This window comes from Ceratosolen solmsi, unplaced genomic scaffold (genome assembly GCF_000503995.2).
Source record: "Ceratosolen solmsi marchali unplaced genomic scaffold, CerSol_1.0 scaffold30, whole genome shotgun sequence".
In the NCBI taxonomy this organism is placed as follows: domain Eukaryota; kingdom Metazoa; phylum Arthropoda; class Insecta; order Hymenoptera; family Agaonidae; genus Ceratosolen; species Ceratosolen solmsi.
In genome coordinates, this window is record NW_011948421.1 from 691,495 (window position 1) to 708,783 (window position 17,289).

The following is a 17,289-nucleotide window of genomic DNA, read 5'->3' on the forward strand; positions in this document are numbered from 1 at the left end:
TTTTTTTTTTTTTTTTTTTTTTTTTCATCAAAATTGCCAGTACCATTATTAATGATAAAATTTATCAAAAAGTATTTTCATCCCCCCCTCCCCCCCCACACACACTTAACGTTCATTTAAATAAGAATATAATGTTGATATTAGATTAGTAAAAGTAAATGTATTTACCTAGGTCGAACAAAAATGAAATGTCATTATATAAGAAAATAAAGAAAGATTTTCTTTAATTAAGGTAGTCCTTCCAAGAAGAAGTGGAATTTGCAGGCGTTTGATGAGGGCTACATTTTTACTTGTATGTTTGCTTGTATATGCTAGTTTTGCTTAAAACACACAGTAGCATACCCAAATACACATATACAAATACATACAGACATGCACCATGCACAAATACACATGAACAAATCAAATAAAAATAAGAGAATATTTTTTTCATTGGCTTATTTATTTATAGAGTATATTTTTTAAATCTAATTTTACGTTTAATTATTAAAGCTAACCATTGTTTTTCTTCATTGTTATTTTTAATATTTAAAATCAAATAACACGCTTTCATTTAATAATTTATAATAACATGGAGTATTGTGTAATATAGTTTCTTCATAAGACCTTACCTTATATATTATGATTTAATTATATAAAGTTTATAACAAAGGATATAATGTTTGGTTTTAAGGAAGGACTGCCTTAAACAATGTTTTAGTTGTCATTTTATATAATTCGCCAAGTTTTAAGCATATAAATTAATTGCTCGAACCATTATCAATAATAATAAGTATTGTTCCTTATTACAGTCGTTTACGGCAAAATTCGTACGACATTGACAACATTGTCATATCGTACAGTGTTGCTTCGTCAACGAGACTTGAAAAATTACCCTACAAGGAAATTCAAATACCAAAGTAAGTTGAAACATTTTAAATGGATTTTAATTTATTGTTACCGTTACGAAATTGGCGATCAAAAAAAAAAAATAAAAATATTTTTACAATCATTTTGTATTTTTTAGATGGAGGCTATGCGATGATTCATCGAATTTAGATGTAAAAAATGGCGCCGTGCAAAAGCCTATTATGGATAATGATGTAAGATCAATATAAACAAATGACGATAATAAATTGCTATCGATATGTTAACTAAATTCATACTACTGAATACGTTTTATAATATAGGTTGAAGACGTTTCCGACGAGGCAATTGCAGTACGGCACGAACGAAGTGAAAGGGAAGAAAATAAGCGTTTCATGACTTTCATAAATTTGCCGCATCAGTCGCGAATTCGCCACAATCGACGTACGGATAGTCGAACCGATAGCGGTGCTAATACACCAGGTAATTTCAATAATTATAATGCCATTTTTTTTTTTTTTTTTACCAGTGTTATTATTTTGCTCATTTAATTATCGTTTCATACTCATATACATAAGTGTAGAGTAGTACGCGAGGCAATTAAAAAATTTTTAAAAATATGTGTACACTGAATTAAATAATTCAATATATTGTTCTGAAAGTAACCTATTTTTAGAAAGATATGACATTGAAATTTTCCTATTTCTAATTGTCATCTATTAGGATTAATATACTTTTTAATTCTTTAGCACATTTAATTTTTCATTCAAACATTTTTCTTTTATAAAGAAAAAACTATCCGTTAGTATTGGCTCTAAGCGTTTCTTTTACCATGTTTCTGGATGTATTTTAAATATTGATAAAATTTAAGAGAGAATATTAATAATTTTAATGAACTTATGTGTTTCAAATAATTTAATTTATTTTGATTCATAAAGAGGATTGAAGCACTTTGATATATATTATAAATATTTTTAAAATGTAAAAAGTTTTTAATCGTTATTAGTACAAATGCCGCAGGATAGTGATTATTTATTTATGCGCACATGGTAATACAAACAGTCTGTACTCCTAAAGGATTTAAGTACATCAAGCATTTATAATATTCTTCTTTAAAACTCAAATGGGATTGTTTTATCAGCAAAGCACCAGTGTGCTTGTCTAATATGCTTATCTAATAATTTTTGTCGTTAATAAACTTGAAAGGCCATTGACATAAATAGCCGAATTTACGATGATTTGTAAACAAATGTGCTGTTTTAACAAAGAAATTCATAAAACATTCATTTATCTAATTATAGATGTTTAGAATTTTTATCTGAAAAACAAATTGAATAATCCGTAATTTTGTTTAAGTTATGTCCATTTATGACTCGACACAAGATCATATGATAAATTTATGCTCCACATTATCATCATACTAATCCTTTTTTCTGTTTGTCTGTATTAATCTAAATCTTGGCTTTAGATTAATCTCAGTCGTATTCATTGTAGCTATTTTGCCTTATTATCCTTGGGTATTTAATTACCACTTAAGCGTGTATATATGCAACTTCTTATCAGTATGATGGAGAATGTACAACAATCTTTATCTTTGCAATTTTGTATGAAGAAAACAATATAATTCCTGATTTAATCACTATGCACTTAGCTCGTATCTTCATATATTCGACTAGGTCAATAAATATCTTATATTTTTATTTATAGAATATCTTTCAAGCTAATATATTACAAGATGTATTTTCATAAGACTGACTATCATTTTTTTTTATTTATTTTTTAAATTCAAATTATTTTACCATTCAATTACATGGAAGATACATCTCGGTGCTTGGAAAGTATGTGTCCATGAGTTTTGGATTTTGATGATGATATTGTTTGGTCTTAATTATCAACAAAATATAGAATACAGGATATAAGAAATTACATTGTGATCTGATAGAACCATCTGGATTGTACGCTGAATAGTATCACTAAATTATCTAAAATTTCACTGTCTTTCAAATCATATCACTAATTAATGGATTCAAAGTCAAGTCTTCAAAGTTTTTAAATGTAATCAAATATTTCAATGTATGGCTTATGATTATATTGTATTTGCTTTAGTACTATTAAAATTACACAATAAGATATAACTTCCTAATAAGCGGCGATTAATGACTATTTAAAAACCAATTTTGTTGGAGCAAATTTTTGTGTGTTTAATAACCTAAACATTGGCATTTGAAAGAGGGAGTTTTCAATTTATATCGTAATGTGTAATATTACAAACAAAAAGTAGACATTTTATAAGCAAAGTACATATATAGCAATTGTAACTTTTAATTTCCATAAACACGCTGTTCAAAATTATGAAATTTTATAAAATCGTTTGTTTAAGCACTAAAGATGTTTTTAGTTATAGTAATATTTTTTACTTTTTTTTTTAGTAACGGGATTTTAACCAATTATTTTTACAAAGATACTACGATAATATTGTTACCACTACCTTTTGTTTAAAGCTATATTATAATTTTAAAAATAATATAACGCTTTTCCGACAATTTTCTATTACATTAAATTATCATGCCTGCTTATTAATTACGTAGAAAAATCCAAATAATTACTTTTTATCTCTTGACTACACATAATCATACCTTAATGACCTTCTTTTAAGGCATGTTTAACGCTTGTATTAATTTATTTTAATGATATGTTTAACGAAGTAACATTTATGTATAAGTTAAAACCATTATTTCATTGAATATTTAATACACTTGTGGGAATTTCGTTCACGTGTATTTACAGTTTTTTCTCGTATAAGTGGATATGTGAGCTAATGACAGTTAACGCATTGTATTTTTCAACAAATATATCTACAAATTTTTAAACGGAAGATCCAGCGCTGTGGACGATGTCGTTGCGAACGACCTGTAAGAGCGACAAAATATTTTCACGATAAAACGAACAGAACAAAACGAAAATCCGAAGAACGCGAAGTTATGGAGTAATGGAGAATAAAACGAGGCAATAAAGCCGAGGCCATTGATATGTCGCCGCTGGCTGTCTTCTTGGCTTGCCACTTTAATAATAAGTAATCCCATTTTCCTTCACCTCATTAGGAAAGGAGCTCACGAGTCCGGTTGATCTGTTACAGATCCGATGTCGCCGCATGCGAGCGATTTCGGCGGAGACACAATGTCACCAATAACCTCACCACCGGCAACACCCTCGAACGCCCATGATGGTGATCATCAGCAGCTGCAGCAACAACAGCAACAGCAACAGCAACAGCAACAGCTACAGCTACAGCACCAGCACCAGCAACACCACCACTACCATCATCACCAACAGCAGCAGCAGCAGCAGCAGCAGCAGCAGCAGCAGCAGCAGCCGCCGTCGGAGACCCATCATCGCTCGGGTTCTCTACAAAACGCGTTGCGCCGCAGGACCATGTCCTCGTCGACGCGCTCGCAGAAAGAAGAACTGATGGTCAGCTCCTTCAACGAAGAAGAGCACGAGGTAGGCTTGGAGAGCGACGTGTAATTTTCAAATATAAACGCCCTTCGTCCTACTCGAACCTTACGATTAATAATTTATTATTGACGTCGGGTTGGGGGGGGGGGGGGGTGCCGTAAAATACCATTGCATCGACGCGGATATATCAATTGCTGAGGGTATTTATATATTATCGAATGCCTTAAGACGACGGTACGGCAAAATTAATTTATTTAATTTTCGACATTTCGATAAGAGCGTATTAAGATCCTTTTTCGAGTGCACGAAAATGATTCGTCAATTATTTTGTCAGTAGAACTTTACACCTACAATATTTCCATTGGATATCATTAAATTACTTTACTTGTAAATTATTTATACTTTATATGCAATAATAAAGATAAATTCTTGTACCATCGGGGTGTTTGAATATTAAAGAATAGTAATTCCTTTTATCGTTCCATCTGAATTATCACCTGAAAAGTCTTAATAAATAATAAAGATTATGTCAACGTTTGTTTTACAGCAAGTCTTACCGTACGAGCCAAGAATTTTCCCACTGACCGATGAGGATTATGAAAAAATGTTAGAAGTAATGCCAGGTGGTCATTTACAACCATCGTCGATATCTGTGTGTTCTCAAGAGGAAGAAAAAGTAGATGTAAGATATTAGTAAAACAATAATCTTCGTAAAGTTGGAAAAAATATTCTACCTTTTATACCAGCAATTAACTGTTTAGGAAGCAGAAATCGATTCTCAGGAATCAGATTCGACGGAATCTGCCTTATGCGATATGGAAGGAGAAGATCCAAATGATCCAGAGTGGACGGTAGCCGAAGCGAGGGAAATGGAAAAGGAGCGTATACGTCCTACGGCCAAAAGATAGGAGCTCGTAAAAAGCTCCATGTGTTTGGCGCGTAAGCCGATTTTAATGGCAAATGTTAGTTTCTCTATGCAAAATAAGCTACCTGTCAATTGTTATGCATACCTGTCTGTGACGACATTGCACATTGTGTAAAAGTATGATACTATCAAGCTGTAAAGTGTATTATAATTATAAATTTTGTAACTTCACCGACGTTTGCGCTTTAATAGCTTTATCTTTAAAGACAACTGATAACGAAAATTTGCTCAAATAGCTTTTTTGTAAAAAAAGGAGAAAAAAAAAGAATTTGAAAAAAATTGCATCTGATGGTTTAGAACCGTTAAATAATAAAAAAAAAAAAAAAGGACTTAAAAGACAGGGATGATGTATTTATACTTAATTTTTAGAATAGAAACTCGAAGTTTAACTGGGCGAGTCGCAACAATGAATAAAAGTGCCAATTTCAATCTCCGTACCATCATTCATTTTTTTGAATTCTTGCAGTTTTTATTTTTTTTAATTAAGTTGAAATTTTGATGTGAAACAATCGCAGCATTCAGAATTTTATATAAAAACTAATTGCTATAAAGCATATTCAATTTATTGTCATTGATTTATTTTGTGTTAGTAGAAGTTTAAAAATTTTGAGGAAACAATTATGAATGTAAAAATTTTTTTAATTGGGAAATATTTTAAAGCGTAAATTATAAAATATGTTTCGTACATGTAAATTATGCGTGTATATATATCATATACATGGCACTTAAGTTTTTTCAAGACATTCAAACATTATAGTTATTATTATTTTGTCTATTGTTTTAAAATTTCATAAAATGGAAAAAGTAACAGTGCACTAGTATCGAATTTATAATAACTATCTAAAAATCAGGTTAATTTTATTAGTTTTTTTTCTTTTTTTCTTTTTACAATGATGCAAATATTATTTTCTACTACTTCATTCAAGTTCTGATTTTACAATTTCAAGGAAAATGTATGGCGAATTAATAAATACTTTTAAAAGCTTGCAAGTAATACAAATATTTCAAGAAGTTTGATAACAAAAAAAAAAAAAAAAAAAAAAAAAAATTTTTTCTAAAATCTACTCTAAAATTTTGCACATTATATTGTAAAAGTAATAAATGTATAATAATAAATGTAAACTAAAATATTAAATGGTTATACAAAAGATAACGTTTGGATGAAAACACAATTACTTCGTGAAAATTGTTTACAAAAAAGACATTGAAGTAAGAACAGTGTGGTCAAAATTAGTACTGATACTTTTTTTTCATTTTATAATAAAAGTCGTTTTTCCATCTCGAAAGATAAATACATAAATATTCGTGTATAATTATTTGAATATTATTAAAATTAAATAGGTAAATATAGGAATGATTTTAAGATAAAAACACCAAAATTATGTAATAATTCAATGTCTTCTATTTTTTTTTTTGTATTATTTATATATACAAGTAGTATAAATCTATTTATAACAAAAACCTTGTAAATTGATTTTTACAATTATTAATTCTGATGGTTTACTGTAAATTATGTGATTAAAAAATATACCATCAATTCAATGTTTTTCATTTTTTTTTTCCAATAATGTTTTATGAGTACCGTCGCAAAATGGTCTATTTAATGTTTGTTTACAATTGCATAGCCAATATTCCTTTGTTTTCTTTACGGTAAATTTAATCGGTTTAATTTTAACTTTGAGGAAAATATTATTATGCGTACCATCGCAAAAAGGCTGATTTTTACTCTGTCCACATAAACACCAATTATAGATTTTACCTTCTTCGCATATCATTTTGAATGGCTTTCTATCGTATATTTCACCATTTACTTGGTAATTGGACGAATAATGTTTCTTCAGAGGATTGACTGGTATTTCAATTTCATCATCTTCTGCTTTTTTCGAAGTTTTTCTTTTATTCTCTATTTGCTTTGTCGCATACAGCCGAATCTAAAAGGAATTCATCAATATAAATACAAATGCACATATATTTTCATTTTTTCCTCTAAAAAAAAAATCATAGGTTAGAGAGCACATTAATATATCAATTATAATATTGTGTTACAAAGGGTTATAAATATTTTTAGTCTTACTGCTCGGCATTTCTTAAAATCTAGACTCGATAATACTAATTTATTAGTTAATTTGAAATTCATTGCTTCGAGTATTTTTGATAATATCCCACTTGAGACACAAACTTCATCTGCAAAGTAAAAAAAACTGTTTTATAATTCGAATCGATTATTTCACTTTATCTATCTGCTATTTTATTTCGATTCTGCGCAATAATAATTTTCTACTCTGCTTGTTACCTACATTCCACTGTTCAACTAACTAGGTTATGAAAATAATAACAAATGACCGTACATTATGCATTGCAATTTATTAAGACTCATTACATTAATCAAATACAAATAATAAACAAAAGTATAATATTTTAATATAATAAGATACGTAATACAGGCTATAAATCTAGTGGGATTTGTTTTTTTTACAATTTATTATTATTATTATTTTATTTTTTTTTGGCCTGAAATTTGCGCATGCGTAAATTAAAGCCAATGGAAAGCTGCTTTAATCGGCGAATCCAAACAATTATAATTCATACGCACCATTGAACTTCAATGAAATATAACAATACAAATAATAATAATAAGGACGATGATTAAATAGCAATTTATAATAATTATAATATTACCCCCGATAATAGCAATAACAAATAACAACAGCACTAACAAGATTAGATCATCTCTAACGGGATGCGTCGCTTGCATTATTTCGTGTTGCGCGAAATAATTACGATTATCATTATTATTAATATGATTGCATCGAATTTCGAATTATGCAAGAGATAAATTGATTTTTATTTCATGCTTTTTTATATAAATAATTTTTTCGATTTTTCGATCTACATTCTGTAAATATAGACGTATTTAAAACAATATTAGGCCTAATAAATCTTGTAAATGAGATATCACACATATAGCCTTAGTAATATTATAGTTAATTTTATAAGAATAAGCATGTCCAAGAAGAAACAACATTAAAATAAACATCATTAATTAAAATTGGAATATCATTGTGGATCTGTCGAGTTAATGTCACATTTAACATTTAAGTCTCAACTGTTTATTTATTCATCTATTATTAAGCTCACAACTGCACACATAATTCCAATAATTGAATTTATTATAATATGTTATTATAATGTTATTAAAATATGAATGAAAATAATTAGTATTTTAAACTAATTTTTATCATTATAAAATAATACGTATAATTTTATTATTTCCCATAATAATAAAACATTTGTGTATCAGTTGTAAGATTGTCCTATCACACCGGCATCCGTGTTCATTGTGATGCTTAATTGTAAAAGAGTCACATTACACTGTACATTAATTGGTAATTGTAAATATCGATAAATTGTGGTATTTTTAAGAATTTTGTTCATTTAATAATTATACTTCATAATTTGGTATCGTTTGCTCATTCCTGTATTATATAATTCCTTGGTTAATTCAGAAATCGTACATATATCTACACATACAGAATATTAATAAAATAGTTAAAAAAAAAAAAAAAACTGAATCATATTGAATTCAATGAAAATAAAGAAGTTTAAAATTAAAACTCGCTCCTTGTTATTTGTATCTCTGTCTCTCTCTCTACTTCATAGTAAGTAATTTTTGAATTGAAAAAACTAGATGTTATTAATGTTCTTTTTTTTTTAGTTAAAACTGAAAATATTTCATAGTATTATGAGATTTTGCATTATGCATACGAATATTTTTTTTAGAATTTGTCATTTGTCCTATATCTATTCTATTTGAATCTAATTCTATTTGAATTAAATAGGCGACGAATAAATCCAATTGCAAATGAGATAATTATATTTGCTAAGGATTTAAACGAATATTTAAATATAAACGAAACTGCCATTCTCTAAAATTAATAGAGATATGAATTTTAAATGGTAAATGAATAAAAATAATTAAAATATATATTAAATTATATTATTGTATTAATTTAATTTTATATACAATTATAAGAAAAGATTTAAATTTTGTAAAATAAATAACATTTTGGTTGCTTTAAAAAATTAATTAATAATTATTAAGTGTTAATCTTTAAAGGTTAAAAAGTTATTTAAATAATGTTTTGCTTAGATTATCGACTTCTTCATTTATTGCATATACATTCGTTCACAAATACTTTTTAATTTATTTACTTACCGTTGATAAATATTGCGACTCAGGTATTATTGCCCATTAGTATTGTTCCTAAATTTACATATCTCCTGCAAATCATAACTTGATGGTAATATTAAATCAGATCACTGTAGTCATTGTCACGGTTATTAATCTCATTAATATTAGTAGAATATTTGAAGACTAAGCAAAAATGTCGCTAATTAAATGTGACAAAATAATAATTGGGCGCGTCGCAAACTTCAATTGTTTGGGAAAAATCATATTTGTAGCTCAGGCCTTATATGTACGCCTTAGATGGCCCATTTATACGTTTATTACATTACGTATTATTTATACATTTACATATAGCACATCAAACGAGTAATTTATTTAACAATAAAGTCATTTGTTTATTTACAAAATAGGAGGAGTTCGGAGTCGCAGTGCAGGCGCAGTCAGGCGAAACGCTCCGGTGGGGACTATTAGGGAAGTCCGGTGTACAAAAAATACAGAGGAAAGCTAATCTGACACATCGCACGTCTGTCTTTCGTTCTAATCGTCAAACAATTGTCAATAACTGATGATTTACCAGGAGTTTCGGGTTCATTACGTGGCACTTTATCGTATCCTTGTAGAACTGGTTGTCTGATTGCAGGGTTGCGCGTAATGCCGTAGCAATTGCATTTTAAATCAAACGTATGTTGGATCTTAAATAGTTGCTGCTAATGCAATTTCATTGATAATTAAACGACCTAATGATATTATGCAATGAATGTTATTCGGGATATATCGTATTAGTTATTACAATTATTTAACTATATAACATGCATAAATATTTGTGCATTATTGTAAAAGTCAATTGAATGTAAGTATCGAGTGCGATTATAATATTGTTTAAATGTTTCTTGCAAAAAACTTGAAACTTGATTGTCGAAGTTAAAAGAAGCTGTAGTGGAAATTTTGTAAATATTAATCGTACGTTTGATATAATTTTTCATTTCTTGATTTTACTAAATTCTCGTTATTTTAAATATATATTGACCTAATTGAAAAAATATGTATATCAATTGAATAAAAGCTCAACGCTCACTTATAATCAGTTTATGAAAAATAATTCAAATGATATAATATAATAAATTGTATACGTCATTATTTGTATTTATATATATATATATATATATATATATAAGATTGTATTATTATATTTTTTTATTGAATTTAAAGCTAGAATAATATAACTTAGTAAGAAGTATTATAAAAATATGAATTAACAATTTAAATATTGGAAGTTGATGAGCCTTTCTCCCTTCAACTTCATTTCAATTAATTTTTTTTACCTTTATTAAAATCCCCGCGTATACAACAGCCAACCAAGATGAAATTACTTTTCCCAGGATACCAGAGATGAGACAAGGTGATATTTGGTATATATAAAGGTAAAATGGTAGATGGACTAACTAAAAATGCGCGTTTCCAACACCTGCAATGCTACAACCTGCTTAATTTGTTGGAAATTTCCTTGCACAACTAAAAGGGCAGTTCATAATTTAATACACACCATAACCTACCATTTCTAGCTATTAAGTTGTTTTTAATAAACAATACAATGATTGTTTTTAACAATTGAAAGTGTAATATTTCAAATAAACATTTCATAGAGAAATGTGTAATTTTTCTTCACTATAACAATTTTTGTAAAAATTATTAAATGTAAGTTAAACAAATACCAATGGATATTAACACCACAATACTAATTATATTATTATTATTTATGACAAATGTATTAGAATGTCAGATTTACCAGCAGAATTAACGGCAAGGCCTTTGGCTCTTATTGGTTTATTTGGATTAGATATTTATAATTCAGTTCATCATTCCATTTGGGATGCTTTTGTTAATAATCGTCGACCTGATGGTGCTGCGGTTCAATTCAAGTTGATTAGTAGTACACATGAGTTTCCAACTGTTAAGCCAAAAGTTTGTATCATTTATTATCTCATATACCGCTTTAATTTCTTTCATTAACTTTTAGTTAACAAACTGGTACAGTATTTAGCGATCCGATAAGATCAATTGTTTATTATAATTGTCATTTAGTTAAATTAGGGGTAAAATTTTGTATATAATAATACTTAATTTAAACAAAGCTATTTTTATTATTTTTTTGTATATACATAATTATATGATTGTATCTTTTTAAATTATATTATTGTATCTTTAGCGTAATTCATACGAATGGTATATACCTAAAGGAATTTTAAAAAGAAATTGGATGAATAAGTATTTAAACGAAGTTTTAGCAGTAATTGTTGTATTTTATGATCTTGATTGGCATGATCCACAGTGGAATGAGAAAAAAATGGAATGTGCTTCAAGAGTGCAATCTTTAAGGTATTTATTTAATATTATAATTAATTGAAGTATATATATATATATGTTTTTTAAATGTAAAATTTATTGTTACTTCACAGGGCTGCATTAGAAGGGAGAAATACAAAAATTGCTATAGTTTTAATTCAAAATGAATTGCTGTCGCCTCCCGGTACCGAAGATTTGGTTGCAACAGAACGAGCAACAGCACTTTGCGCCGCCTGTGAATTGACATCTAAAACCCTATATTTCTTACCATACGCGGATCATTTATTAGGATACACATTTAGGTAAATACATAATAAATAACTAAGTGAATATATAATACAATAGATTACGCTCTCGTTAATAATTGTTACATTGTGTGATGTATGGCGTTAAATTTAATATATTTTAATAAAGTTTTTATACCTTATATCTTAGATTAGAGCATGTTCTTTACGATTTAGCACAAAGTTTTTATCACCAAGAATATCGAATTGTTAAAAGTCACAGAGAGCAGTTAAATAAAACTGCCCATCAATATTTGTTTGTAAGACATCAGTTTAAAATGGCATTTTTAAACGAGTTGAAACAAGATCAAAATACAGCTCATAAGTAATCAATCTCCTGTTCTTTACTAATATATTTAAAATGCATGATTGTGACATTAAATATTACATGTATTTTTAGACACTATCAACAAGCGTACAATAATTTACTAGATATTCGAATGGTAGATACGAATTCCCTTGAGATTAAAACCGTTGCATCGTTCATAAATTATAAATTGTCCAGGCTTATGTTTAGCCTAAAACTTCCTAAAGAGGCAATAGCTCAATTCCGGAGTCACGTGGACAGATTTATGACGAGGACTGGACCAAAAGAATTGATGTTTGAGCATCATACCTGGATATGTACTCAGTACTCAATCTTTGCAGAACTCTTTAATGAAGCGATAAGACAAGGATTACCAGCTGTACAGACACAACATCCGGGTTATTATTTTCAAATGGCTGCTAATCATGCATTACAAAGGCACAATGCTTGTAAGGAACTGTGTAATGTAAGTATTAAATTAAGAGATGAGAATATGTTGAGATGCCTTAAGAAATTGAACGTACAATTATGAAATTATTTAGAATGTCGATGTGTATCCGGACCCAGACCCGCTGGCGGGAGAGGAAAAACTCGAATTTTATGGTCAAAGACCTTGGAGACCCGGGAAACTTAATGCGGAACCGGCTGATTTGACCCGAGAGGCTGCAGCTATTCAAGCATTGCAATACAAAGAAAAGACAACAGTTAATCACTCTGTAAAACGAAGTTGTATTTTAAAGAAATTGAATATCTCCATAGACTTCGTATTTAATGAACATTTCATTTTTCAGATGATTAGAATTGGCTTGTTAGGGAGTGCGATATCACAATTCAAAATATATAGATGTCCAAGAAAACGTCGTCTTTTAGGTAAATTATTCCTATATTATCATTACTGCTACATTTATTTTAATTTTAATATATTATCCAATTATATATTTAAAAGTTGTGGAGATGGCTGAAGAATATTTTGGTTGTAAGGATTATGGAAAAGTATTGACGTAAGTACATAACATACAATTATATTTTCTGTATTTTTAATTGTAAACAGTTTTTTCATTACAATGTTAAAGGTTATTAATGCACATGTTATGGGAATATCGAAGTGAGCGGTGGCCTGTCCTTCTCACTGACGTATTAAAAAGTGCTCTCAAAGCTGCATATTTATCAGCCAGTATCAAAGATTATCTTATATTGGCTTTAGAAGCCTTAGGTCCGTCAACTATGTTTTCAATAGAGCGTAAAACTAACATTTTCGAAAACATTATAAATATACTTCAGGTTTGGAGTGAATATTTCTTTTATAATTAACCATTTGCTTTGATTTAAAAATTTGTTTATCGTTATGTTTAATAGAATAAACCACCGAATTCCGAACCAAATTTATCCGAAGACTTAAAAGACTGCGCTGTTGATAAGTGGCTTGCGCAAGTAAACCAAAATGAATCATTTATTTTTAAAATTGACGATAATATGGCATCTTTCATCGATGTAAAAGCCTGTTTCACTCAGCCAAAATATACGGTTAATTCTACAGTCACAATCGAGGTTTTTGTTAGGTAATTTTAATTCAAACTATGAATGGAATATGAAATAATATAAAAAATAAGTAATACGTAGCCATACATACATACATACATACATACATACATACATACATACATACAAATACATATATATATAAAACATAAAAATAAAATATAAAAAACTAAAATAATTTACAAATTAAACAATTTCTTTTTAATTAATAAACATCATCTTTTTTATGAAAATTTATCGTTACATTTTTCTAGGAATCTTTATCATGCTGAGGTTGAACTTTCTAAAATATCGGTAACAGTAACTGGTTCAGGATATAAGTCGGAAATTCCCATAATTGATAGTCATGATAGAAATCTTATATTTAGTGCCAAAGAAGTAAAAAAATATCTTTGTCAATTCGAAGCACCACAATTGGACGATTCACTTGAAATTCAGATTAATAAAGTTAATTTAAATCTTGGAAATGATAAAAGATGCAGCGTAATATTACAGTTTTCGGCCTCTGGGAGAGAAACAAATCTTCTCGATCGCATGTATCCAGAAATTCAGCAGCTCCGGTAGATGAATTATTTTAAAAAAATTATTATGATTTAAGGACATTCTATTAAAATTAAAATTAAATTACATTATATTAAATCAAATCAAGTCAAATCAAATCAAATCAAATCAAATCGAATCAAATCAAATCAAATCAAATCAAATCAAATCAAATCAAATCAATTCAAATCAAATCAAATCAATTCAAATTTAGTTTATATAAAAATATTGTTTCATAGAGGAGGACTATTTGATTCCGTTCGACCACTAATTACAGCAAAAATTGAACAAGAAGAATCAAATGTAACAATTATTACCGAATGCAAGCAACCAGCTCTTTTAGGCGAATGGTTTTCTGTAAAAATATTAGTATCGTCAAGTGATAAGATCTCTAATGTAAATATTTTCGTAAATTTGATACAAGATAACAATAGTGAACAATTGAGTAAGTTGATTTTTATAAATATAAACAAAGCTTTTATATTAGATTGTAATGTACATGCAATTTTTAGCCGAATTAAGTTTAAATATGAAAGAAAAGCAATCATCTGTTATATTTGAAATTGATACTATCGAACCTACCAGTTCCGTTGAACAAGTAGTTTTCGTTAGAGCTCATAATGTTGGCGATAGAAATTTCTTAATCAAGGTATTGCAAAATATCTTCATTCGATATAAATGATTTTATATTTTAAGTACAACGAATTTATAAATATGCTTAATTTATTTGACATCAAGGCCGAGTATTCAAGATGTAGAAAAAAAAAAGATTCAAAGGAAATAACCTATTCATTCTCCGTTGTAAAACCTTTTGAAGTGTCCACCCAGTTTTACACAATATTGTACGAACCCCTTACAAAAGGATTTATCGACGAACCCTTATTTATTATGCCTCACATCGTTTCTACTTCACCATGGCCTATTAAAATAGAAGATACTTCAATAGAATTGGTACTCTATGCGTTTAACATTAATTATAAATAAATATATTCATTAATTATCTTGCATAGAATATATAATACGTCAAAGTATTCTTTTATTAGGGCAATTCATTGATAGAAGAAAGGAGTTTATCTCAAGAAAGCATTTTAAAAAACATTGTTTTAGAAGAAAGTGAAGCTGGTACAGATGTATATTGTATTGTTCCGAAAATTGGGAGCGAGCAACCAACAAGTACAGGAGTTTATACAATTAAATGGCGACGGTAAGATTGTTTCTGTTGTACTGCGATGAAAATAATTGACATCTTATATATGTTCCTTGACTTTAATACAGGGCAAACGATGAAAATACAATAGTAACCAGTAGTAGTGTTACGTTAACTCCGTTGTGGGTGGAAGATGCAGTTATAGGTTTAGAAACGAGATTGCCTCCTCATGGTTGGGTTCGTACGCCTCTATGTGTTTCATATTTTATAAAGAATCATTCCGATTATTTAATAACTCTAAGACTGACGATGGAAGCCAACGAGGCTTTCATGTTTGCTGGTCATAAACAGGTATGAATATTTATTCTCTATTAGCTTTCCAATTAAAGGTATTGAAAATGTATTATTAACAGGATTAGAAAATAAAATTAGAAGTTATTTTTTTAAAATTTCAGAAACTTTATCTTGCTAAATTACTATAAATTTTTGTGCGTGAAAAATATGTGTAAAAGACTGTAAAGCCTTTCCAATAACTTGTAATATGAAAATTTACATTTTTGTAGTAGCGAATAGCTTGTAGTAGTGAATAATAATATTTTAATATTATTATTTTTTTTTTTTTTTTTTTTTTTTTTTTTTTCATGAATATTTTAGATAGATATTTGTATTCTTCCTGAAAGTGAAAAAAAAGTCGAATGGATTCTTCTACCGTTAATTGCTGGTTTTGTAGCTCTTCCGTCATTGTCTTTGACAGTCCCAACTGGTATAAATTATATTTTAAAAAAGTTAAATGAAATATCTTCTTAATTATATGAAGTATTTTTTCAGACGAGGAATATAAATTAAATAAAACTAGGCTTGCAGAAGTAATAGAAAGATCTATTCCAAGACATGTATATATAATGGTAAGTTCTATTACTTTACAAACAATTACTTAAGATAAATCACAATAATTTTACTTACTTTAACATCAATGTACATGAAATAATTTTTTCTTTTAGCCGAAATCACAAACTATAGAAGAATAACAACTCGAACAGTTATAATATGTGCATACTATTTTATTTTTGTTAATACAGGTACATATGTGAATATAATAGTTAGTGTGTATCATAAAAAAAAAATGTAAAAATATGAAATTGTTGAAAGGGACTTTTATTTAATACTAATATTGTTTTTAATCTTTAATATACTTATTTATTAAAAATAAATTTAAAACATGGTAAATGTAATATTGCATTTATATAAAATATTTTTATGATATAACAATATCGGATTATTAATAATGAATGAATTTTAATAAAACTTTTATAAAAAATGTGCACTAGCAATAAACAATTTATAATTGTTGAATATAATATGAATACTTATATATATATATATATATATATATATATATATATAAATTATTTTAGGAAATAACAAATTAATAATTTATGGTAAACTTTTTGCAATGTTAATATTCTTAGTATTAGAATAATAATCGAATGTAAGAGAACTGTTATTATATTAAAAATTATAATACAATTTTGAAAATTCAATTTATTTAATAAAATATTGCATTACAAATGTCATATTGAATTAGTAAAAATGAATATTTGCTAATGTACTTTATACATACCAGCAATACATAATTCCACGGTATTCTCTATTCTGGTAAATCGATTTTCGTTGCTATCGTTACGCATGCCATTCGTAAAATAACACTTGTAT

General features: G+C 28.0%; 3 protein-coding genes across 3 annotated transcripts in view; 2 read left to right on the top strand and 1 right to left on the bottom strand.

Moving 5' to 3' along the window:
• Positions 1 to 5,520, top strand: part of nsl1 (non-specific lethal 1) — a 17,791-nt gene extending 12,271 nt beyond the window's left edge. The window contains exons 7-13 of the mRNA XM_011498365.1: positions 792 to 899; positions 1,007 to 1,082; positions 1,170 to 1,329; positions 3,983 to 4,095; positions 4,237 to 4,347; positions 4,850 to 4,984; positions 5,064 to 5,520. Of these exons, the coding sequence (XP_011496667.1) occupies positions 792 to 899; positions 1,007 to 1,082; positions 1,170 to 1,329; positions 3,983 to 4,095; positions 4,237 to 4,347; positions 4,850 to 4,984; positions 5,064 to 5,210 (850 nt within the window). The 3' untranslated portion in view covers positions 5,211 to 5,520. The remainder of the gene's footprint in view (positions 1 to 791; positions 900 to 1,006; positions 1,083 to 1,169; positions 1,330 to 3,982; positions 4,096 to 4,236; positions 4,348 to 4,849; positions 4,985 to 5,063) is intronic.
• A 1,218-nt stretch (positions 5,521 to 6,738) lies between these two features.
• On the bottom strand, positions 6,739 to 7,394 carry LOC105361257 (CDGSH iron-sulfur domain-containing protein 3, mitochondrial). The gene is made up of 2 exons (XM_011498366.1): positions 7,302 to 7,394; positions 6,739 to 7,158 (listed from the first exon to the last, which is right to left on the bottom strand). The coding sequence occupies exons 1-2, from the start codon at positions 7,362 to 7,364 to the stop codon at positions 6,766 to 6,768; spliced, it is 456 nt and encodes a 151-aa protein (XP_011496668.1). The 5' UTR covers positions 7,365 to 7,394; the 3' UTR covers positions 6,739 to 6,765.
• A 3,695-nt stretch (positions 7,395 to 11,089) lies between these two features.
• Positions 11,090 to 16,723, top strand: gry (trafficking protein particle complex subunit 11 gry). Its single transcript, XM_011498367.1, has 20 exons — positions 11,090 to 11,111; positions 11,189 to 11,378; positions 11,623 to 11,792; positions 11,873 to 12,061; positions 12,195 to 12,368; positions 12,444 to 12,816; positions 12,893 to 13,066; positions 13,142 to 13,220; positions 13,297 to 13,351; positions 13,424 to 13,631; positions 13,707 to 13,909; positions 14,144 to 14,449; positions 14,669 to 14,874; positions 14,942 to 15,078; positions 15,168 to 15,380; positions 15,473 to 15,633; positions 15,705 to 15,927; positions 16,231 to 16,339; positions 16,405 to 16,481; positions 16,578 to 16,723. Exons 2-20 carry the CDS (start codon positions 11,190 to 11,192, stop codon positions 16,602 to 16,604), a joined length of 3,273 nt encoding a protein of 1,090 aa, XP_011496669.1. The 5' UTR covers positions 11,090 to 11,111; position 11,189; the 3' UTR covers positions 16,605 to 16,723.
• The last annotated feature ends 566 nt before the right edge of the window (positions 16,724 to 17,289 follow it).

What these genes read in the sequence shown, in the direction of transcription:
- LOC105361257 (XM_011498366.1), bottom strand. Translation starts at nt 7,364, where the DNA reads ATGAATTTCAAATTAACTAATAAATTAGTATTATCGAGTCTAGATTTT. An exon ending in ATTTTAAGAAATGCCGAGCA is followed by an intron (nt 7,159 to 7,301) that starts GTAAGACTAAAA and finishes AATTCCTTTTAG; the next exon opens with ATTCGGCTGTATGCGACAAA.
- gry (XM_011498367.1), top strand. Translation starts at nt 11,190, where the DNA reads ATGTCAGATTTACCAGCAGAATTAACGGCAAGGCCTTTGGCTCTTATT. An exon ending in AGACAACAGTTAATCACTCT is followed by an intron (nt 13,067 to 13,141) that starts GTAAAACGAAGT and finishes TTCATTTTTCAG; the next exon opens with ATGATTAGAATTGGCTTGTT. An exon ending in ACATTATAAATATACTTCAG is followed by an intron (nt 13,632 to 13,706) that starts GTTTGGAGTGAA and finishes TATGTTTAATAG; the next exon opens with AATAAACCACCGAATTCCGA.